This window comes from Asterias rubens, chromosome 13 (genome assembly GCF_902459465.1).
Source record: "Asterias rubens chromosome 13, eAstRub1.3, whole genome shotgun sequence".
NCBI classification, from domain to species: Eukaryota; Metazoa; Echinodermata; class Asteroidea; order Forcipulatida; family Asteriidae; genus Asterias; species Asterias rubens.
The window spans coordinates 4,281,262-4,305,336 of NC_047074.1; the positions used below are offsets into that span (position 1 = coordinate 4,281,262).

Below are 24,075 nucleotides of genomic sequence, written 5' to 3' on the forward strand. Positions count from 1 at the left end.
TTTGGCTACTTTCTGTAGGACACTAAACACAAATTCCACGTTCTCCTGAAGACGAGCAGAGTATACTGTTCGAAGCGTCAAGACCAAACCGGCTCTTTTCAGAGCCAAGACTCACTCACAAGGGATTTTACACATGGTTGTACCCGCAAGTCTACGACCATATACCAATTTTAGTTACTCTTCCACAGATGTACATGAAACATACTTGGTTCAAAGATAAGACGGGTAGAAAGCTTCCCTTAAACTATTACTTGTTGATGAGGTGCTGGAATTTGTGAAAAATTAGTAAAACAATTCCACAAAAATAATTTCCGTCTCGGGACGAAAATCATTTTTGCATAGTAGTAGGCCTTCACTGTACAAAGGATTTGTGCAACTCTCTTGAAAACATTGCTCTGTGATTTTCATCTTTTTCTTTCACAAATAATTGACGACTTATGAGGCTGCAACCAGGGAAATTCCATGTGTATGTTCATCTTCATTCAGAGTGAGTAGGGATCCAGTGTCACCGCCAAAGACTTTGTGGCCCTGTATTAAGGTATCAAAACCCTTTAAGAGGTTAGGCGTGTACTACTATGTTCGGTTGTAACCTTTTAAGACATGAAGTCACACAATACACCTGCGGGGGTAGTGCAATGTTTGGAGCAGAGCAGAGATTTCCAGGAAGCCCATTGTTCTGCTCCACTGATATTATGGTACTGCAGTCAGCGTAGATAATGTCATGAATGTGCTCAGTGAAATGTGCATGTTACAACAGTAGGTTCTGAATACTGCATTATGGACAGAATGAGTACATTTATCGATTTGAAAGGCTCAGATGTGGTTGCCGAAAATAGAACACTGTTAATATTATTGTTACCCACGTCTAAAACACATAATTGTACAACGTGCAAACTGCTTACGGTGTACATTGTAGAAACAAAATATTTTTGACAACAAAAGAGATCACACCCAAACCATACAACACAAAACAGACATGCTGAAACAATGAGATAAACAATCATAAAATGAAGGCACCCCCCCCCCCCAACACAAAAAAAACCCAAAAACACAAATAAAACAAACAAAATAATAATAATAATACCGTGGATAAAGTTTAACATCTATTAAATTGTCTGATAGGATTAAAACTGCCTGGCATCTTCTGTTAGTCGGTACTAGGCATCTGCTCAAGAATGGAAAAGTCATGTACACCTCTGTGGTTTTTTTCACAGGACTAGGGGAAAGTACTGAGTATGTACAATGTACATTGCTTAACAAATGGGTGTTTTTTTTAATCCTCAAATCTATTAAAAAGTATCTGTACAGATACTGTGCGAGAGTGACTTAAGCTTGGGCGATATCGATTTATTTTATTCACGATATATCGCCGACAATATATCGCGATATTCGATATAATCGCGATTAATGAAATTTGACATCATCAGTCTTAAAACTCCAAGTGAAAGTTGTAGAAGAGACAGTCCTAGCATAAGAGAGGTGTTCTAATGACCTATTCTTCTGGTTTTACTCCAAACCTATGGGGTGCAAGATGTCTCAGCTAGCAATACATCGCGATATTTAATCGATATATCGATATATAGCGATATTCAGTCATCAGTCTTAAAACTCCAAGTGAAAGTTGTAGAAGAGACAGTCCTAGCATAAGAGAGGTGTTCTAATGACCTATTCTTTACTCCAAACCTATGGGGTGCAAGATGTCTCAGCTAGCAAATACATGTACATCGCGATATTTAATCGATATATCGATATATAGCGGTATTCGATAATATCGTGATATCGCCCAAGCTTAGAGTGACTACGGACTAAATACTTACTTGGCATTTTCTTCTAACGTTGCGAGCAGCGTTTGCTGGAAAGTTAACACTTCTTCAATATTACCACAGAGATGTGCAAACTCTCTACCTGACAAGCTGTAGAGGGAAAATAATACAAAATACTGAGAATGGTATTAAAAATCTCAGTAAAGCCAGGTTCATACTTCCTGCGAATGCAAAGCGAATGTTGACGTCACAAAATTCGCAACGAATATTCGCAGCAGTTCAGCTCTGCTAAACTCACTTGCGAATATAGCTGCGAAAGGAAGGTTGTGACAACAAACTCACGTCAAATTCACTTTGCACTCGCATTCGCAGGAAGTATGAACCGGGCTTAAAGGCAGTGGACACTATTGGTAATTACTCAAAATATTTATCAGCATAAAACCTCAATTGGTAACGAGTAATGGGGAGCTGTTGATAGTATAAAACATTGTGAGAAACGGCTCTCTCTGAAGTGACGTAGTTTTCGAGAAAGAAGTAATTTTCCATGAATTTGATTTCGAGACCTCAAGTTTAGAATTTGAGGTCTTGAAATCATGCATCAGAAAGCACACAACTTCGTGTGACAAGGGTGTTTTTTCACTATTCTCTCATGATCCAGATGGCCGATCGATCTAAAACTTCTACAGGTTTGTCAGTTTATGTATATGGTGGATCACATCAAGTGCTTACACTGCCAGCAACTTTTTTGCTAGCAAGACCAATTCTGTAATGTTCCTTTAAAATGACATTTGTGTTTGTTTGTTTTCAAAGATGATTCGCAGGGCTAATGGTAAAGGTATTTATTTATTCGCCTCAGGCGCCTTCTCCCTATCCATATTGAATACAATAACCCCTGGTTTTCATTAATCAACTATTATAATAAATAAAACGCAAGCGGAGACAGAATCCAATCATTTTCCTCCTTTTTCCGAGGGTACAGTGCACTCAATGTGAAAATAGCCCGAGATTCTTTCCCAACTTGTTTATTTGGTCTTTCTGGTGTCTGCCCTTGCATGTTATCGCAACGGCAACAAGCTGTGACCAGCGGTAGGGAGTTAATCGTCAGAATTGATGATGAAGAAAAAGAATTTCCGTCGTCATAGTAATACAGTATTAATCTTATTTGGCGCTGTCATGCCGGGCATCAAATATCATTCGATTGGTATCACCGCGGGATCACCTTTGACTGTCATAAAATACCAGGGGTTGAACTTCCACTAGACCAAAGGTCTTGTACCAGGGCTCCACTTTGGAGAGAAAGTCTACAAGACTGCAGGGCTTGTAGCTAAAAATATTTAATAGACCAGATTTTTTGGTAGAAGACCAGATTCAAAATGAAAACAAAAACCTTGCTGACACAAGATTTAGAATGCACTCAACTTTGTTTTAACACAATAAGAGGAGATTTTAAACTTATTTGCACTTTGATACTCAACATGGCTAATTGATGTTCGCTGTGCGGACAAATCTGTGTGTTTCTATTGTTTCACCATCCGTTTACCTCTAGGATGGCGGCTGAATGATGTCAACGCATAAGGTCTATTTGAGGTTTTCTTTATGGAAATTAAGAGTCCAGTTCATACATATTAAAATAGTTGTTTAGAAGTACTGAAAGTTGCTCATTGTATTAACTGCAAGAAAAGTATAAAGTTCCATGCTTCTCCTCATTGAACCCAAGTCTCGACAGGGGTGACAGGTCTTTTTCTTCAGATGCGCCACGCATCTGGAACTCTCTACCACTTAATCTTAAAACTTGTCTTTGTACCACAAAATTCAAATCTCTTCTCAAAACTTATCTTTATCGCTAACTTGGTTGCGTCTGTTTTTCCTTTTTCTTTTTGGGGGGTTTTACTGCGCCTTAAACACCCAGCAGGGTGGATATGTGTAAGTTCTATACTAACTGCAAATATCAAATATTAACTTGCAGGAAACTTTTAAACAGGCAAACACGTAACCACACTTTTGATGGAAGGATACGCTTCGGAAGTCATTGGAGGAAGAATCATCACAGAGGAGGGAAGCGGCAGTGTGACTGGATTCTGGTTTGAAACTTCTCTGTTAGAGGGAGGGGAGGACGGAAGGAAGGGGCAAGGAGGATGGGAAGGGGGTATTACGATCTATAAGGAAAAGGAAACCATGTTGAGGAATGACTTACATATTGGCAGATTCTAGCGGCCTTAAATACGACGTTAATAATGATCTTAGCTCTTGCTCGTGACGACGTTCTGACTCCAGGAGTGACTGTACAACCTGAAAGAAAGAAAAGTTGGTGATACAATCAAAGTACACTGAACATGGATGTATTTCAAATGAATTCATATCAAACATAGACTAGGCCTTGAACCGAGTTCTGAAAAGGGCATTCTGAGAAAAATGTAAAGTTGTCTTGGAACTCGGCAAAAGCACAGGGCATCAGGGCAATAGACCTTCATCACGCTGTCACCATCTTGGTCATGTTCCCTGTTTCCATAACAGTAAAGAATGGTTACGTTCATTGCGCAAACATGGCATCAGACTATTATTTCGTCCAGCCTCAGTTTGGTTACAATCAGTTGGAATGGAGTAAAAAACAAGATGACCACACTGTGATAAAGGTCTCTTGCTGTGGGTGTCAAGACATATTTTGAGGCCAGTGCATAGATATTGTGACATTTAAAAAAAGTTGATATTTTAATTTTTTTTTTTTTTTTTTTCTTTTTCATAATCTGAGAGCTGTGTGAGTTTTGAAGATTATAAGGGTTTAAAACTTATTAAATTGAATTATGTGCAATATTTTATCTAGCAAAAGAAGTGCTGGTTTATTTACCTCCTCATAGTACTTCTGTTTCTCTGTCTCCTCTATAGCTCCTTCCTTGGATTGAGATGGACCGTCTGTAAGAAAGGAAAACCATAAAGTACATTAAATCCATCATTGGTCTACTTCAAGAATGAGATTTGACGAGTTTTGAGAATCCCGGAAGATGGCACTCAGTACTGGGTTCCCCCCTTCCTCTACAACCAGAACTGCCCAGATGTTGTTATTTAAAAAGTTTACTACATACTCAGTGGATATTAAGAAATAAAAAACTTACAGGTTAGGACACAATGTGGTGGATACTTTACTTATTCCAAAAACTTGTAACTCATATGTAGTTTAAAGAAGATGTTGAAGGGAAAAAAACCCTGAAAAATCCTGAGAAATCAATGCTTTAATCATTAGTTTTAAAATTGGAATTGAGCCACAAATTGCAACTATATGAGCAGGAAGGGCCATTTCCATTTAGAAAAGAGCACTTCCATTGGAAACATTTTAAAGTCGTTACATGTGTTGTTTGGGAAACATTTGAAGGGGCACTAGGGCCAAGACCAGGGGCAAATGAGGTCATGGCCTACAGTGTATGTAATTCCAGGCCTAACACCTACTCATGTTCAGACAACGTTTTTTTGTTTTAAAAACGGAGGCGGAAATCGCAGAACCTCTTCCAACCATGACTGAACAGTGAAACCACAACAGGTAACAATGTATATGTACATTGTATGAGTAAGAAGTGTCTGAGCGAGCTCAACATTCCATCATGTACATGTACCAACAGGTCAACCAATCCATCAAAACCAGCCCACAACATTTGATGATCAATACAAAAAATGGTTTAATGATGACATGGACATTTTTTCCCCTGTAATTTTTGTGGGAACCAGTCAGAAACAATCCACTTCCTTGAAAAAAGGTACAAAGGTGGTTACAGAAGGACAGGATTTCCGGTCAACATAAATTATTTCATTCACAAAGAGTAACAATTCAATAAGGGCTGGGCCAGTAAAATATTGATGAATTAAAAAAAAATCTTTTCCTATATTTTCAATTTGTTTCTCTCGTGAACTGTATAATCAGTTCAAGTACAGTTCAAGTTCACGAAGTACATGTAAAAGGAAACCACAGAGTTTAGAGGGACATGTGTGTGACTCATTATGTGTTTTTTATATTCTACTTTTAAAACATCTTTCCAACCATTTCCATTTCATATTATCAAACACTTTTTATAGCCCAATTCAGCCAATCCGAAGGCAATTCGTTCCTTTTTAAAACATCTGGGCCCAATTTCATAGAGCTGCTAAGCACAAAAATTTGCTTAGCATGAAATTTTTGTCTCGATAAAAACAGGATTACCATACAAATTTTCACGTGATTTTCAAAAATTTCATGCTAAGCAAATTTTTGTGCTTAGCAGCTATATGAAATTGGGCCCTGAACTGAAGGCACAACAAATTTATATCACCAGATCAATGGTGATCGTTGGGAACACTACATACATGTAGGTGGCATGTAGGTAGACGTACCAGGTAAATTTCCAATGTTGATCTAGCTCGCGCACATTTCCAAAAACTTTCGATTTACCCGGTACGTCTGCTGCCACCAAGTGTCCCAAAACGTCGCCCATTGAGTGTCACTTCTGCCAGAGCAAAAATCATAGTACAGTGTCGCACTATGGTTTGCTGGATTACCACACCAAGGTGTGCCATTTTGTATGCACAGTTGAACATATACATGTAATGCAGTATCTTCAAAACTGAGAAAGGTAACTGTAAACTTAAAGGGCGGCAGAAGGGCGGTTAATATACGGTCACGCGATGGAAATCTTTATGCGCTATCCTAAAAAACACAGTTTATAGTCATCGCTGAGGCCCAAAAACTGTGTCTTTTTATGATCGAGCGTCAAGATTTCCATCGCCCACTGACTATAACCATAACTCGGCCTTAAGGATTCAAAATTTCAATCTCACGTACATGAACTGTAATCAAAAAAGTATGTCCTCTTCCCTGGTCCGAGATCAAGAGGGCTGGTGGTGCACGTCCTTAAACAACAGTTCATCTTTGCATTGGTACGCAATTTATAAATCCACATTGAGCGAACGTCGACGGGTCAAGAAAATTACTTTTGTTTTGGCTTCTCTTCACAAGCAGTTGTTAGAGAAAGTCGGCTTAGATTTGAGAGCCCATATCGAAACGTTTACAGAGTTTAGTCTTTTTGTTGGTTGTGCCAAATAAAGTCCGGGTGAAATTTTGTTGAAATTCTATCCATGGAGGTAGTCTATCACAGTGAAACACTTTAACAACTAGGGCCTATACCATTCTGTAATCCTCTTTTGATTATTTCAACTGCAATTAGTCTCAATGTAGTTGGTTTGAACATCTTTCTCTATAGTTTGAATGTCATTGACTTGAGATGTTTCTGATCTATTGAGATGAAACAATGAGTCGCATGTGACTGGCAGAAGACTTTTAACAACTTCCAATGTCAAATCAACAGAGGCTGACAATGTTCAAGGTGTGTCTGGGAGGAGACTGTAGAAACATCTGCCCGCCAGAAGAAACATCTGCCCGCCAGCTGACCATGGATGATCAGACAATAATTCTACTTCCATGGACTACATCTGGGTCAATCACTCTGAACAGCGGCTGAGGGTTATCAGGAACCAATGAGGCTTTCAATGTTGTATTGTTCCCAGTGTGCAACAGCAGCAACGAACACTGATTCTCAATATACCACAGAGGTGTCAGACTACTTTTCCCTTCCAACCTCACTTTGGTTACACTGCTGTGAATGGTGCACACAAGATGGCTGCACCGCAATCAATGTCAATATTACACACAATTCTGACACTAATGATGCACTTTGGCGGCAAAACACAACAACTACACGATGTAAATCAGAAAGCAGTTTGTCATTGTACCAGTATCACATGAACATTGATGAGATATGTTGTAAGTAAAAACTGTCCCAGAACACACAAATGAGACCCGATCATCATAAAGCAGTTTGTATAGTAGCTGTATCAATTGAACAATATAGAGTGTCTAAACTATCGCAGAATGCACAACTGGGTAACAAATCTAGATGTTACTACTTCCCTGTCCTCATGTGAGACGTCTTCCAAGGCTTCATGAAAGCGACACCGTGTGAAACGACAAACAAATTTAACCTGCACAGAACAAACTTTCCCAGTGCAGTAAAGTACTTCTCAACTTGTGTATTGAATTCACTTGATGATGGTCCCTTGGACAACGAGTGGCACTACAAATCCTTCACAGCAGACAAAGTGGTTTTGAATCGGTTGATCAATGTCCTGAGACCACACTAGTTTCTAACTGGGATATATTTGGCGATGGGGCCTGCGAGTGGAGTTTTAAATCCAACAGCACACACAGTGGAATCAAAGTTCTTCCTCTAAAGACAAACAAACAGGAGCTCACTGTATCCTACACACTTGAAGCATCTTGAATCACCACAGGCAAATACAAACCGTTAAGTAATTTCCACCAATGAAAAACCAACTAGTGGTTTAAGCCTGCAAGTTGATCAATCCAACCAACATGATCCTTCTGCACACCTCTACATACAGTACAAACGTGGTCCGACTAACAAACAAAATCAATTCAGTTCCAGTTCTGCAAACACAACAAAGCACTCCGATCCGATCCAATGCCATCCCGCTGATGCTCTTGACTTTGTGTGGCCGGCCGGCCAGCCTCAGAAAAAAAAAAAAGTGTCACCAATATTATTGGTTTACGATCCCATTTTCTAGGCCACTGACTTCAAACACACACTCCCACACACCCCTTCATAGACAGTGTACTGATACCACTGTAACACTATTACTACCAACCGCATGACAGCCTCAACAAGTGGGTTTGTTGTTGTCATATGATCAGAATGCAACCATTCCCAGCAGAGAATGGTAGACCATTCCCAGCAGAGAATGGTAGACAGTGGCTGGTGATACAGGTGTCATGGGTGATGGGTTAAACGGAGTACAATAGCCACCGAGGGGGCATTGTGAGAACTGGTGTAGCTGTGGGCGACCTTCTAACCATATGAATATTCATTGAGATTAATTGAGATTCATGGTTTGGAAGTTATCGGCAACAGACAAGTCTATGTTTTGAATTGTTTCTTAAATTGATACACACAACTTGACCCACTTTTCTTGTGGACATCACCAGTACACACGTAATATATGTATACGTACGTGTACATGTACATCCTACACATGTGGGAACTTGCACAGTGTTTATTTTACATCGTGTACATAACAGATTGTCATACATGTACAACTAAGCTTGGGTGATATCATATTATCGAATATCGCGATATAAATTTGGACACGATTTCGATATCGGATGGATTTGGTTTTAATCGAAATATCGATATATCGCGATATATCGCGTTATATATATTAAATATCACGATGTATTTGCTAGCTGAGACATCTTGCACCCCATAGGTATGGATTAAAACCAGAAGAATAGGTCATTAGAACACCTCTCTTATGCTAGGACTGTCTCTTCTACAACTTTTACTTGGAGTTTTAAGACTAATGATGTCAAATTTCGTTAATCGCGATTATATCGAATATCGCGATATATTGTCGGCGATATATCGTGAATAAAATAAATCGATATCGCCCAAGCTTATAAATGTACAACCATTCTTCCTCCATGGTACAACTGTACAGTGTATTGTGTACGAAAACAAAATAAAGCCCCCACAGCAAATCTACATGTAATATTAATAACAAAATAATAAAAAAAAAATCTACATGTATTGTGAATGTACATACATACACGTGTAGCTAGACAAAGTTTTCATGAAGAAAAAGTACGTATTGACCCCTTGCACGCGCGTCACACACGGCGACTGATGGCACGCTCACCATGTTGGTGGGCAGTAAGGTTTACGTGTATCAACGCCGCGTCGCTTTAAATGCGCACTTCACTGCATAACGCACAGCATACTCTATGCATAGAGTTATGAAAACGCAGAGTGAAATTGCCCACCAGTATGGCGCATTCAAGATTTTTCTGATGATGACGTCAGGTGAAATGGGTCAATACACCATTAACCAGTAATCTACCATCTTTGCATCCCAAAAAGTATGTAATTTCTATATTTTAGAGTTTGTAGAGGTAATTTTTTAGATGCTTTCAAAAGTACTCCTTGATGTTTATGACATTGTACATCAAATCTAAAGATTCCTGAAGCAAATGTACGTATAGACTCTACTCAACAGTTGACCATTTGCCAATATGCCAGTTATATTGTAAAACACTCGAGGACCAGTAAAAAGGTTTGTTCAAGAGATTCTAGCTGGTTTAATCGCTTCCCAAAGCTAAGAGTACACAAACCTCTGCTTGCAAAGGTCACTCATAGGGCTTCAAATCCCAGTTACATACAAACGAGTGTTAAAAGGAATCCTTATGAATGTATTATATATGGACCAGTGAAAAAGCTGGTACATGTAGACTAGTGACATGACAAGTCCCTGTTACTGTGACCCCCCGCTGGTCTGAGACTTAAAAATAAAAGTTGAGTGCAAATGCTGCATCTAGTTTTTTTTTTCTTCAATCAAACATCTGTTTTCTTCATTGACAAATTGCTGTCAGTGCTGAGTTTTTAGGGACAGCTTGCTGAGTCCCCAACAGGGCTGCTTGTCTAGAACCCTGACTTAAATGTACCCATTTTATATCAAGACTCTTGTCACTAAGGTTTCGGTTGACAAATTATTAAAAAAAATAATAAAAATAAGAATCAGAAAAAGTAAATCGTTGTTCCTGGAACACTGTGTTATAAGTTTTTATGTGGTATTTATCATCCTTGTATTGGTGACAATACAAAAACAGTTGAGATCTTCATTATGCTCCTAAACCTATAATTTCAACTCAGCCTCTAATTTTTAGCCATTTCTTGAGAGATTACACCATAAAACACAGAAAAAATGGGCCCTGGATAAATTGGCGTTAGGTTTTACTGTATATGGCATTGGATTGTCACACCGAATACAATGTACACTATCGATGTGTCCAAACCTATAGATAAAGTTTTATGCTATGGACCATTTGATTACTTCTGATATCTAGTAAAAATTTAACCTGCAATTTGGCCACTCAGCTCTTCTGAACTTTTGCAAACAGTTCTCCCAACTTTACTTTATGTTGTAATTTTATGTGCACTTCAAAGCCAAAGTTTGGCCTATTCACGAAATCGCTGTAACACATTCCGTCTTCTCAAAGAATAAAAAAAATCTTAGTGCATTTTATGGAAACATTTCTTTTCTTTACTTTGTTTGTAGTCAGGGTTTCAGTCTGACAATGATTTTCTCAGCATCGAGAAGTTCTGAATAATAATACCACCCAGCTCGATCACAGAAATCTATCATAAACTTCAGACATTCCACGTCTCTGGGCGCAGACTACGTTCATTAATAATGGTAACTGAAGATGTCACAGGCTGACAACACTAAAAGACAGCCATATTTTTAGACCATGAGTCACAAAGTGTCAAAGGAAAGTCCATTTATCTACTCATCACAAAGAAATGTGCCGTCTTGAACAACGTCACCACCAACTATAAAGTAGATTCAGGACTTTGAAATGTTGAAGAAAGTCTCTATTCAAAGCAGAAATAAGTGTAAAAAGCTAAACTTGAGAGCAATAAGTGAACAAGATAGTGTTTTGGGGTTTGAAAGACATGAGGCAAGACTAAGTTGGATCAAACTGATCAATAGAGGGCTCCCTTCAACAACAAGGGCTAAATTTAGTTTTGGCTGCCTTCCAAGGTAATCTGTCTAATTGACATGTGTGGGTTTCAAGAAATGTACAGAGGGAAGGTGCATTGACCAGCAGAACACAAATATTTTGTGTGTAATACATGATCATGTCAAAAACAATATTATTAAACATCTGCATTCTCACAATGATAACAAAAAGTTGAATCATTGTACATGCTATTATAGTGTACAATACACACGTACATCAAGTGTACAAAAATGACGTACTTACACAATGTACACATTATTTATCAGAATTTTACTATAGCCCAGAATGGACTTGATTCAGTAGATAAATGTACACATAGTACATGTACATCTTCAGGCCTGGCATTTCATCTTTGAAAGGGCAAGGCCATTTTGTAAAGGGCACTTTCCATTTGAGAAACTTGAAGTCTATGGGAGACTGTTGAAGGGGCACTAAGGCCAAAAGGGGGGCAACAAAGACCATGCTTCTGTGGCCTCCGTTTGATTTAAGACCTGATCTTCGGCCCAAAGTGTGCATGACAGACCTGTTGACTATGGGTTTATTTGATCTATATGTAGACATACATTACAGTAACATCTTGTATAAAAGTACTTCCTCAATCCCCCCCCCCAAAAAAAAAATGCCTTTGTTGTCGTACAATATGTAAATCCAGCATCTATAAATATGGATTAAAGACCTTTTGAAAGTTTAGCTAAGGGGGCTACACTTTGAGGAAAGACATTTTTCACTTTGTCCACGTTTGTGTTATTTTAATAACATGAACACTGTTGTATTTCCTTGAGTAATGTTTATTTGTTTTGGGGTACGTACAGTAGGCCTATCTACTCTCTCAAATTCCAAAGTTAGGTATATCAGATGGAAATTATTTCCTCATTGTTCTGTGCCCTAAAAATGACAGAGCTTGAATGAGGTGTAAATTTCCGTGTGCAAGAATGCTGGGTTTCGAAGCTCAAACTTTTTACTGGACCAAAATTTCATTTACAAGACCAGAATCTTTCGCTTGGGCGATATCGATTTATTTTATTCACGATATATCGCCGACAATATATCGCGATATTCGATATAATCGCGATTAACGTAATTTGACATCATCAGTCTTCAAACTCCAAGTGAAAGTTGTAGAAGAGACAGTCATAGCATAAGAGAGGTGTTCTAATGACCTATTCTTCTGCTTTTACTCCAAACCTATGGGGTGCAAGATGTCTCAGCTAGCAAATACATCGCGATATTTAATCGATATTGCGATATATCGCGATTATCGCAATTATTGCGATATATCAATATTTCGATTAAAACCAAATCCATCCGATATCGAAATCGATTCCAAAGTAATATCGGGATATTCGATAATATCGTGATATCGCCCAAGCTTAGAAAGAACTGTTTTTAACATGAGAACTATTTTTATTTGAACAAGCAAAGAGTGATCTCAATTCTCTGGTGGGTAAAGTAAGGCTTATGTACATTTGTAATATCGAAGTCTTATATATAGTGCACATACATGTACATGTATCTACCAAACAGGGTACTGAAGGCGCTGAGACTATATACAAAATTTCAGAAAGATAGGTTATTGCAGTGATGAATTCTGAGACCCAATTATTTAGCGCCTTGTATTAAGGGTTTACAAGGTGCTAAGGCGCATATAGCAGCCACAGCCAGGAACACCAGGGCGAATCCCTTCTCTTTTCGATAAGTGCACTGGGTTCTTGTATACGCATTACACAACACATGGGACCATCGGCTTTAGGTCCCATCCGAAAGATGAAGCGATGTTTAAGTGTCTTGCGTCAGGACACAAGTGTCACGGCTGGGGATTCGAACCCACACTCTGCTGATCAGAAACACCAGCGTTTGAATTCAATGCTCTTAACCACTCGGCCACGACACTTCCTATATCCTGATCTCAGCATAATTTAATAACCAGACTTAAAGTCAACAATTAAACATCATTTTTAGTTTAGAAAAAGATGTTACACAATCAGGTGTTATTTGTGACAAGTTTTTTTCTTACCAATTCTGTGATGCTACAACATGTGAACTTACACCCCAAATTATCAACTCATTCACAAAGTAAAAGAAGAAACTAGAATGTAAATTACCCTCACTGATCCAGTGTTTACAATTTACATGAAAGCGTATAACTAGACTGGGCCCCTGTGTTTATCCGCAAGAAGGTTAAAAACAGGTCCCTGCTGGCAGCTCAAGTGATTCCATTGGACACAATGATACATGGTATCATATAAACGAGCATTCCATATGCCTATACAGTACACTGCTGTCATGTTCGCAATAGAATTTGACTGCGTATTTCTATGTGAAGTGACCGAGGTCAAAGGTGAAAACAAACGCCGGTCTGGAGGCAGGCAGGTCTCTGGCGTTGTTCACGAGCCTCGAAGTGTGACGTCAGATGTTCAGGCTAGCGTAAAACTTACTATGACAAGTGAAGCATACATGTAGCCACATAACTTCCCACGCTGAAAGAGAACAACGCCATGAAAAATGCAGTCCTTACTATCCCCCAGTAGTCTCCTACATAATGCACAGCACTTGAAATTATGGATTCCTTGACATTAAACAATAACAAACAACATTCAGGCTGCCCACACACACCTCATAAAATATCAAGGTTACAGGCATGGCTGCTGTTTCAAAGACATGGCTCTTTTTAACTGGCTGCCGAATAAAAAATATATGATTCTGGGGGAAAAGGTTATGTATCGTTATAGCTCAATGGACTCAACTTTCAAATGGCACAAAAAAGCCTGAAAATAAATCATGATTGGGTGAGCACTACTCCCTTATGTAAAGGGTATGAAAAATAGGTTGTGCAGTAATTAGCCTTCCAATTTGTGAGAGGTACATGTACATGTAAGTAAGTCCTTTGGAACTTACAAAATTCACTCCAAGATGTCGGCTACTTATTCTTCAGTGAGCAGTGCTCACCCAAGCATGAATTATTTTTTGATATCTTGATGTCATATACGAAAGTTTATTCCATTTGCTATCCATACATCTAAACCTTTTCCACCAGAATCATATATTTTCTATTCAGCAGCCATTTCAAAAGTTTATAGTTTTTTTTTAGACATGTATGACTTTTTTTTTGTGTATGACTGTAGTTTCAGAAGGAACTTGTGAAGTTAAAAATACACTCGCTAACAATAACTGGTTTTGTTATGAAAACTTATGGAAAGTAACCGATTATAGGCCTACAGTGTATGTACACATCGTTCGAAAAAACAAAGATTTCCTTCGAAAGGAGAACTGGAGGAAACACTGTTGAAATCCTTTTCAGGGGCAATACTGTAAAAACATCAACAATTATTTACATAGGCCTACATAACTAAAGAGTTTGCATTAAATTACATTTATAGAAGTTTGTGATTTTAGCCAAGTGGGGTAATCTTTGTTTACAAAAAAGAGTGACCGTGTACATTTTAGGCCTTTCTAGCAGGCAGAATACTGCACTGGTCATTACAGTATGAGAAATATTGAAATTTCATACAATTTTCCCTGTGTGTTCGTTCAATGAAAAATCTTCATTCAAGATAAATAATAATAATAACAAAAAAAAGAGTTTTAAAATTAACAGCTGTACACAAGTTTTGAGGTGCCATCCTTTCTTCATAATCAAAAGAGGTTGACAAACAGACGACCGGTGCAGAGTCTTCATGAAATATTTGTACGTTTTCTTTCATTGAGCTGTGTACAAATCTTGCCTGGCAGGAAGTCCAGGCTTGGTGGGTCTTTTGTAAAAAAAATATTGAAGGTCACTTACAGGCCCAAAATACATAAATGTGTACAACACATGCACTCGCACAAGGTGTTCCATATTTCACAAACTTTGACAATTAGTTCACACACACTACGGCCTACAATGTACGTAGTACATTACATTTACGTATAATGTATTGAAAATAAAAATAATAATGCGAGACTATGTACATGTAAGCGCATAATGCAGGACCCTAGTCCCTACATAATGTGCAAAAATCAGTTTAAAAGTGAAACGTTTTTTATGCCACAGAAGTTTAAAGTAGCCTTAACGATGTACACGAATGTATAGTACATGGATGTACATAATACCCTATGTATGTACCTGATTTTCTGTACAATATTTGACATACTGTTAGCAGTGCGCATACTGTAGGCTCACATTCAGTCTACAGTGATGTACCTAACTTGAGAAAGTGGATGAAGATTGTTTTATAATTAGCTACATTCAGCTGATCAACTACATGTACAAACATGTCATGTACACTACGTACTATACACATTTTTGCGCACTTATCAACTACATGTGCGAACATGTCATGTACATGTACACACACCTACGTACTAGTTTTGCGCACTTATCAACTACATGTACGTACATGTAATGTACACACACCTACGAACTATACACATTTTTGCGCACTTATCAACTACATGTACGTAATGCAATGTACACACACCTATACGAACTATACACATTTTTGCGCACTTATCAACTACATGTACGTACATGTCAACTACATACATGTCATGTACACACACCTACGTACTATACACATTTTTGTGCACTAGTAATGTACACTACAATGTAATATCAGACAACAATGTACAAATTGACACCTTGTTGGAAGTCACCTACTGTACATAATTTGTATGGGTTACGATTGCAGTGTAGACACACTTCCATGTGTACACTACTATTGACTGGAAGCAGGGTACTTGGATAGCTACAACTTTCACATCCATGTTTGGGCTTAACCATTCAGCAGTACACTGTACAGCCAGCCATGTATGGTACAATCATCACTGGATGAACCAGGAAACGATCAGACACTGACGTCAATCAGGCTGGCTCTCCACTGTACACTGTATGAAAGCAAATTTGTATACAAAATAAAACAAATAATCATGTCTAGTGATTAGTGAACTGCTTTTGTTTTACTTACTATTTTTTTGTATGTGTATCGGGCGACTTATCATATTGGTCAATTTGTTAAAGGAGCACTCTGCCTTGCATGGGTTGGTCTTTGAAAAGCGTTTGTAACCGTTTGTTATAAAATGCATATGGTTAGACAGTTGTTGTAAAAGTTGAATACATTGGTTCACACAAACATGCCTCGAAATTGCACGGTTTTCCTTTTACCTTGACTAACATGGTCGGCCATTTATGGGAGTCAATTTTTTTACTCCCATAAATGGCCGACCGTGTTAATGGGAGTCAAATTTTGGACTCCCATAAATGGCTGACCGTGTTAGTTCGCAAAGTAAAAGGAAAACCACGTAATTTCGAGCCAAATTTATAGACCAACTCGTCCGATCCATGGCAACGTGTTCCTTTAATATTTTTTTAGTCACAGTGACTCTGAGTAAACATTTCAACTTGCCTGTTAAATAATAAACAGTTAGATTGAAATTCACCAACTCACATAATGTAGACTGTGTACAGTGTTAATTATTTTAAAGTTGTAGATCTTTCCAATACTTTTTATGTGCTGAAGTTCGTCAATACAATAGATCAGTGTACAAAAAAAGCAACATGTTCAAAGCGTTAACAATTACTGGCTTACACAATGTAAGCAATAATTGTAAGAAGAATTGTGAGTATTCACAGCTTCTGATGTGAATTGGTTTTAAAAGCGTGCGTTAAATGCATGCATATATCTGAGCGTGGACAAATCGTTGATGCACTTCAGTATATTTCTGGACTACTATGTGTATTCCACTTCAAGAAGTGATGAAGTGAAGCCAAGTTTAATTGCCTCTTGGAGCCTCTTGGAGGGAAGTCCCTGATCCAAGTACTTAGTAGACCCTCAGACAGATTTCACAAATGATGCATTTTAAAATACAATTTGTAATTCAAACAATAGATCCCTGTCATTGTTAACAACAAACACAAAACAGACACAGAAACTCGTCCATCCCACACTCTGAAAATTCTAAACCCTTCTAAACAACGAGGACGACTTCATGTAGACACCAGTAGACACCACAACCTTGTCTGCAGTGACACAATTTGCCTCATTTTGGAATTTGTAAATTATTAGTTTGGAAACGACACTGCAAGGTGTCCAATAATTATCACTGTTGGACAGTCGCCTGTCCTACATATTGGGAGCATCAAGCAGTAAAATACATCACAAAACAATGAATGATGATACAGTACATGAGGCATGTTCCACAAATAAAATTAAAAGCTGCGTGTACGTGTTACGTTTTTATTGATACTTCACTCAGTTAAACCAATGTTCACTTTTTTCATTTGTTAGATGTCTTATACAGCAGGCCTGGAATTTCAACGATCAGAGGGCAAGGCCATTTTCATTTTGCAAAAAGGGCACTTCCATATATGGAAGATCTTAAAATCTATGGGAAACTTTTGAAGGGGCACCAAGGCCAAGACCAGGGCAACAGAGGCTATGACCCTGGGCAACAGAGGCTATGACCCTGGGCAACAGAGGCTATGACCCTGGGCAACAGAGGCTATGACCCTGGGCAACAGAGGCGTGGCCCTGTGTAATTCCGGGCCTGATACAGTACACACAGACGTAGGTAGCGTGCCCTGACCACATCCATTTTAAGCCCTGTTGATCCAATTGATGAGTCAGTTAGGATACCATACTCATTACTCAAAAGTCGGTGATTGTGCAACTTCACAGTACATGTACATTACATCATAGAATGTACTCATGTACCTTTCACTGACTTTCCAAGTTGGAGAAATCTTGCCAATCTGACTTGACAATCTACATTAAAATGTAACTCAGAATTTGTTATTGAAATTTTAATAACAACGTTAATAACAACATTATTTTCTCCCTGGCTGGTGATGCTGATGATGCACCAAGCATGGTGACCAGTAACAACTCAAATGTTGAAGGATAAAAAGGGAGTCCACAAACTGACAGAAACTGAACATTCTTTTAAGTCCAACCCCTGAGTTGTTTGATAGTTTGAAAAGGAAAACGCTCATACATGTAAGTCACAAGATACATTTTTTTTAAGAAATTAATGATTGAAGAAAATGTCACAAAGCCTGCAAAATAAGTGATGATCTCTTCTTAAGTTCTTCCTTGACTCAATTGTGAGTTCTTGAAGTCTACATTGTGTGCATTTTTAGAGGTCAAGGAAGAAGCGCATAAATGACACACGAGGAACATTTTTTCAGTTAAAAGTACTTCCTTGACGACAACTCTTCACAACGAGGCTGTGTATTGCCAGAGAGTGGTCACTGATAGGTCTAATAAGGTGGGTCGGGCCATGTCTGAATGGCAAGGATGTATATACACCAACTTTGTTTTTCACAAAAACTCATTTTAAATTTAGGTGACTGAAATACAGGGTTCGTTCGTTTAGCTTCCCTGGGTCGACCCCGCAGTGCTCACTCAGGTGAGCCCCTGACAAGCGCTAATCGAACGATCACACTCGCCCTCTCGTGGTAACGGTATGCACCTCAGGTCACCCCCAAGTGACCCACTCCACAAGCAGGGCACTGGGGGGCTGACCCGGGTGAGCCCCGTCAAAGCTATTTGAACGTACCGGGGCAGACCGGGGGTCGAACCAGGGAGTTAAACGAATGCACCCACAAGTACCTGTGGTCAGTGTAATAGTAGTACGGCCCAGGAGTTTGTAGGCCTGGAATTTACAAAGAGGGCATCAAGGTCATGGCTTCCATTGCCCTCGTTTTGGCATTGGAGGCCCTTCAAAACTTTTCCATAGAATAACCCTTTGCGAAATAAAAGAGGCTTTGCCCTCTCAGAAAATGACATTCCAGGCATGAATTTGCCTAAAGAGCATTATTGTGTAAAAAGGAAAAATGTTCTTGTCATTGCCTCAAAGCTAAATGTATACATGTACATCAGGTACCTCAAACAATCATCATTTGTCCATACAAAATAACAAGTGAGATTCCCTTAAAGTTATGCACGGAGAAAGGTATTTTAATCCAATTTGACTCCCAAAATGGCAGACCACAAGAAGGCCGTGCCTGTATCCGTGTTACATCATTACAAGCTGTCTTTGTAAAATGCCAGATTAATCGCGACACTCCTTTTAAAGATAATGGACACTACTGGTAACTGTCAAAGACCAGTCTTCTCACTTGGTGTAGCTCAACATATCCATAAAATAACAAACCTGTGAAAACTTGAGCTCAATTAGTCGTCGAAGTTGCGAGTAAATAATGAAAGAAAAAACACCCTTGTCACACGAAGTTGTGTGCTTTCAGATGCTTGATTTCGTGACCTCAAATTCTAAATCTGAGGTCTCGAAATCAAATTCGTGGAAAATTACTTCTTTCTCGAAAACTTCGTCACTTCAGAGGGAGCCGTTTCTCACAATGTTTCATACTATCAAGCTCTCCCCATTACTTGTTACCAAGTGAGGTTTTATGCTAATAACTATTTTGAGTATCTACCAATAGTGTCCACTGCCTTAAAAAAAAAAATTAAAGTCCGAAAGATGGGCTTCTCTCAACTAAGAGAGGTTTGCGTTAACACTGTATGAATACCTTTTGAGTAGTTTTGGTTATAAATAAAAAGAACCGGTGGTAAACGACTAATGACTTGAGTCGTTAACCACCGCTTTTTTTCAGAACCAATAGAAAGGTAAAAGATGTTATCACTTGATGTTACCGCAAACATGTAAAAACTTCCACCATACAAAGTTTCAAATTAATCCTACTCGGTTTAAGTCTCTCGAGGAACAGTGACACTTACCAACTGGTTTGATGTCTCTGACGTAATTACTCGGGAACCATCCAACTTGACCATTACTCATTCCTTCCCACCATCCCCCATCGACCATTTGAGTCACCGATATAATATCCCCCTTGCTGAACGGGAGAGTGTCTTCCCCTTCTCCTTTGAAGTTGAAGCGAGCCTTGACGACTTTGATTGTCCAGTCAGCCATGAAGTCATTCATGGTGGTCATGATGGCTGGGGGTTTGCTTACCCCCCTTTAGGAATAGAGTGGCTGTATGGGCGCTGGATCAGGGTTACCTAGATAGCACTGTCGACCAGGTCATTCCTTAGAGTCAGCAGATTACTGGATTGTTGAGCATCTCTGTTGAAGTGAATGAAAAGGAATACAATAAATACATGATGTACAACCAGTGAACAGTGCCACTCTATGTGGATCTTTCTTTTTTTTTAAATATTTATATGAAACAAAACTAAGCAATATTTTTTACATGGGTGGGATGATCAGCATTCTCTCATGGTATGTATACTAGCCAAATGCTACTTAAAAAACCTGAGGATATTTTGGGTGTATGTTTGAAGTGAAAAAATTATATAGCCAAAACCTTCTATATATAGTTTTCAAGAAATGATTAAAAAAACAGTATACAACTTGTGATGTGACATTTTTAAAGACATTTTTGCACTAAAGTATTATTTGTTAATGATTTTAGTATTATCATTTCATACATTATTTGGCTACCGGTCATAAAACCTCATAAGTAAACTTAATCGTTGGTGCAGCTCACATTCACAAGGCTGAAGAAACCAGCAAACACAATTTTTGATTTTTGGTAAAGTAGTGTACAGTAAGTGAACCAGAAACACCAGGGTTAACCCTTACTCGTCTATGCAATTATCCTCACTCAGTTTACCAAACACTAGAGCTCGAGTCCGATGCTCTTAACCGCTCGGCCACGACATGCCACGCAACAGCAATAGGAGACTTTCCAACGCTAGGTGGCAGCAGACATACCGGGTAAATTTCCATTGTTTACGTAGTTCTGAACATGCGCATAATTCTGAGAACAATGGATTTACCCGGTAAGTCTGCTGCCCTCTATCGTCCCAGAAAGTCTCCCATTAGGTAAATTGTTTTCAATTATTGTTTACTTTGTCACAATTAAAATAGTGAACCATTTTTAAAATAGAGAAAAGTTAACTACACGATGCTGCCGACTGTGACACTGACACTTTGACAGTTATCACACGAAAAATATACAATGTACATGGTTGTACCTCATCACAGCATCCCTAAAAAATACACAAGTAACATGGATAACTTTCCATATGGCGCCAGCACTTTTCCACTCATTTTTACAAAAATGATAAAAAGGGTTATCTAATTGAGGTAAATTAGATACTTATTATTTCATATCGAATGAAAAAGTGGTGGCGCCATACGGAATTTCAGAAACTTTTCCCAACATAATGCATAAAATAACAAACCTTTAAAAATAAGGCGAAATAATGAAAGTAAATAATGAAAGAAAAATAAGGCGAAATAATGAAAGAAAAAACACCCGTCACACGAAGTAGCGTGCTTTCAGATACTTGATTTCGAGACCTCAAAATCTAATTCCGAGGTCTCTTAGTCTTATAACTAAATCAAATTCGTGGAAAATCACTTCTTTCGCGAAAACTACGATACGTTACTTCATCAGCAATACTATTTACCAAGTGTCCACTGCCTTTATCCTTAAGTTACACTTACATCAGTATTATTACATGTTTCAACAAACCATCATTAATATCCCGGAAAAGTTTCCGTATGGCGCCACCACTTTTTCATTCGATATGAAATAATATAGTATCTAATTTACCTCAATGATATATCCCTTTTTGTAAAAATTAGTGAAAAAGTGGTGGCGCCATACGGAAAGTTATCCCTTCTATATTTCACAAGAACCTTTCTCAAAGGTGACAATATTAAATTGAAACTCATTGAACGACTGATTATTACCTGCCGATGAAACCTTAATGTTCTGAAGTTTCCGGAAGTTGGGCACACCGAAAAAAAAGAAGAAAATGGCCGCCCGCTCCTAAAAAAAATCCTTCCAGTAACTTTATTGAAAGTCTGGCTCAGAACAAAGACGAAATGTGAAACATAGACACCATAATGTCACCTCTTAAGCTCCAACAAAGGTTGCATGCGGGATATTTCCTCAAAGGTAGCATATTTCGCTGAGAAATAGTCCAGAAAACTACAACAACACTTCGTGCTGTTTTGGCTCGAATTAGTTCCACCCCCGCTGCGTTGTGTGCGCCGACAAACCAGTCTTTGACCTTTAAGGGCGCCCAAATTTGCTGCAGTGGATGCTATAACGTGGGCTCTTAAAAGCGCAAGTAGTTGCGGTTAAGAGGCATCCGGCTTATTTTCAGCACATGCGAACTCGGCACCTATACTGCATGACATTATTACGGTCAATTTGAAATCAACAAACTCGACACCCTGGATGTTCAACATGATGATTTGACAAAGTCACCAAGTCGACACACACGTACAACCGCGCGCATGATTCCGTACTTGATGCGAGAATTTTAATTTTAAGAAACCGTGCGATAGTGGTTGGAAAACTATGCTTTTAGTTAAAAAAAACACATAAAAAACAATAAAAAACCAAAAACAACGACAAACAAACGTTTATTTATTTATTTACTAAAAAAGTGAAGTTTATATTCACAATCTAGTTTATATAAACTTCACTTTTTACAAAAAATAAAACAAACTCTTTTTCACGGAGCTGCACCAGCCGCAAGTTCAAGAGCCGTATTAGAAGTGTAACTGTGGCAGAAGGACTGAACTGAAGTGAACAACGGAATGTTTTGGTAAAAATCGTGGTAAAATCATGGAGGAAGCATGTAGATTATTAGTGTTACTTTTCTTTGAAAAGACGTTAGTAGGTTCAAGACGTTAAGATAATGTTTAAAATAATATCAGGGGCCAATTTTCAAAAAAAGGGGCGTATGACGTTTGCCCCGCCCACTTATGTTTAGTTTAGTTTCGGATCAGGGTCAAGGTGAAGTGCACCTGGTAAAATGTATGACAGTTCAAAGCATACGATGAAAAGCTACGAAACTGTTATCAGGATAACACCAGCTAACTGGACACAAATGAAAGCATTTAGAGAGTCAAAAACCTCCAATAACGTTCTTTTCCGAGACAGCACCACAACCTCCCAAAATAAATTCCTTACCAGTCGTTCATTTTGCTTCAGTTTGGAGTGTTTATTCTCAGCTCACTCAGTTTCTGAAACTTTTTAATCGCAAAATACAAAAGAAGATTATCACAAAACGAATGTGAACGCTTTTCTTTGGACGGATCGACAATGTATTTTGTTTTTGGCTACAAACGGTTATTTGGGTAAAATGTCTAGACCCAGTGACTGGGCCGCTAGGTTCCTTTTTTCGAAATTTTGACATTTTCGGTCAGGCGCTATAGATTCCTTTTTTCGAAATTTATTTTGACTTTCCTTTTTTCGAAATTTTGACATTATCGGTCATGAAAAAAAGCCTCTAGCACCCCAGTCACTTGGTCTAGTAAATGTATATAAGTAAACTTCCAATCTCCAGACACGCCAATCACTTTCGAGTAAAAACACCTCAGTAATCGAGGGGTGAAAGTAAAACTTACACCTTCAGCAGCTTCTTAAAACAACTTTCTTACTGGCCTACTTGATTTTGTATGTCTATCCTATCAAATTGTTGACCGGGCAAAACATTAATGAAACTAAAAACATCTCTCATCTTCACGACAACCTACAACATGTTGTGGCATGAGGTTCTGTCACACTATAATTATTATTCTGCCCCCCCCCCCTCCCCGCCCCATAATACGGCGAACTCACTATCATCTTCTTATGATAGCGCCCTCTGTTGAATCTCAGGAGACATATTTCCCCATGACACCCCCAGTAGTTATTAAGGAGTATTTTTTTTTTTTTTAATTCAAACCAATGAGATGCAA

General features: G+C 38.5%; 1 protein-coding gene across 6 annotated transcripts in view; it reads right to left on the minus strand.

Moving 5' to 3' along the window:
• LOC117298543 (rho guanine nucleotide exchange factor 7-like) overlaps positions 1 to 22,362 on the minus strand; it is a 49,667-nt gene extending 27,305 nt beyond the window's left edge. For 4 of the 6 annotated variants that reach the window (XM_033781852.1, XM_033781851.1, XM_033781855.1 and 1 more), the window contains exons 1-5: positions 22,072 to 22,362; positions 20,088 to 20,433; positions 4,609 to 4,673; positions 3,958 to 4,052; positions 1,818 to 1,913 (exon numbers count right to left, since the gene is read on the minus strand). In XM_033781852.1, the coding sequence (XP_033637743.1) occupies positions 1,818 to 1,913; positions 3,958 to 4,052; positions 4,609 to 4,673; positions 20,088 to 20,301 (470 nt within the window). In that variant the 5' untranslated portion in view covers positions 20,302 to 20,433; positions 22,072 to 22,362. Of the gene's footprint in view, positions 1 to 1,817; positions 1,914 to 3,957; positions 4,053 to 4,608; positions 4,674 to 6,567; positions 8,602 to 20,087; positions 20,434 to 22,071 lie in introns of those variants that run through there. The other 2 variants (XM_033781853.1, XM_033781856.1) reach the window with 2 other exon arrangements.
• Positions 22,363 to 24,075: the final 1,713 nt, after the last annotated feature.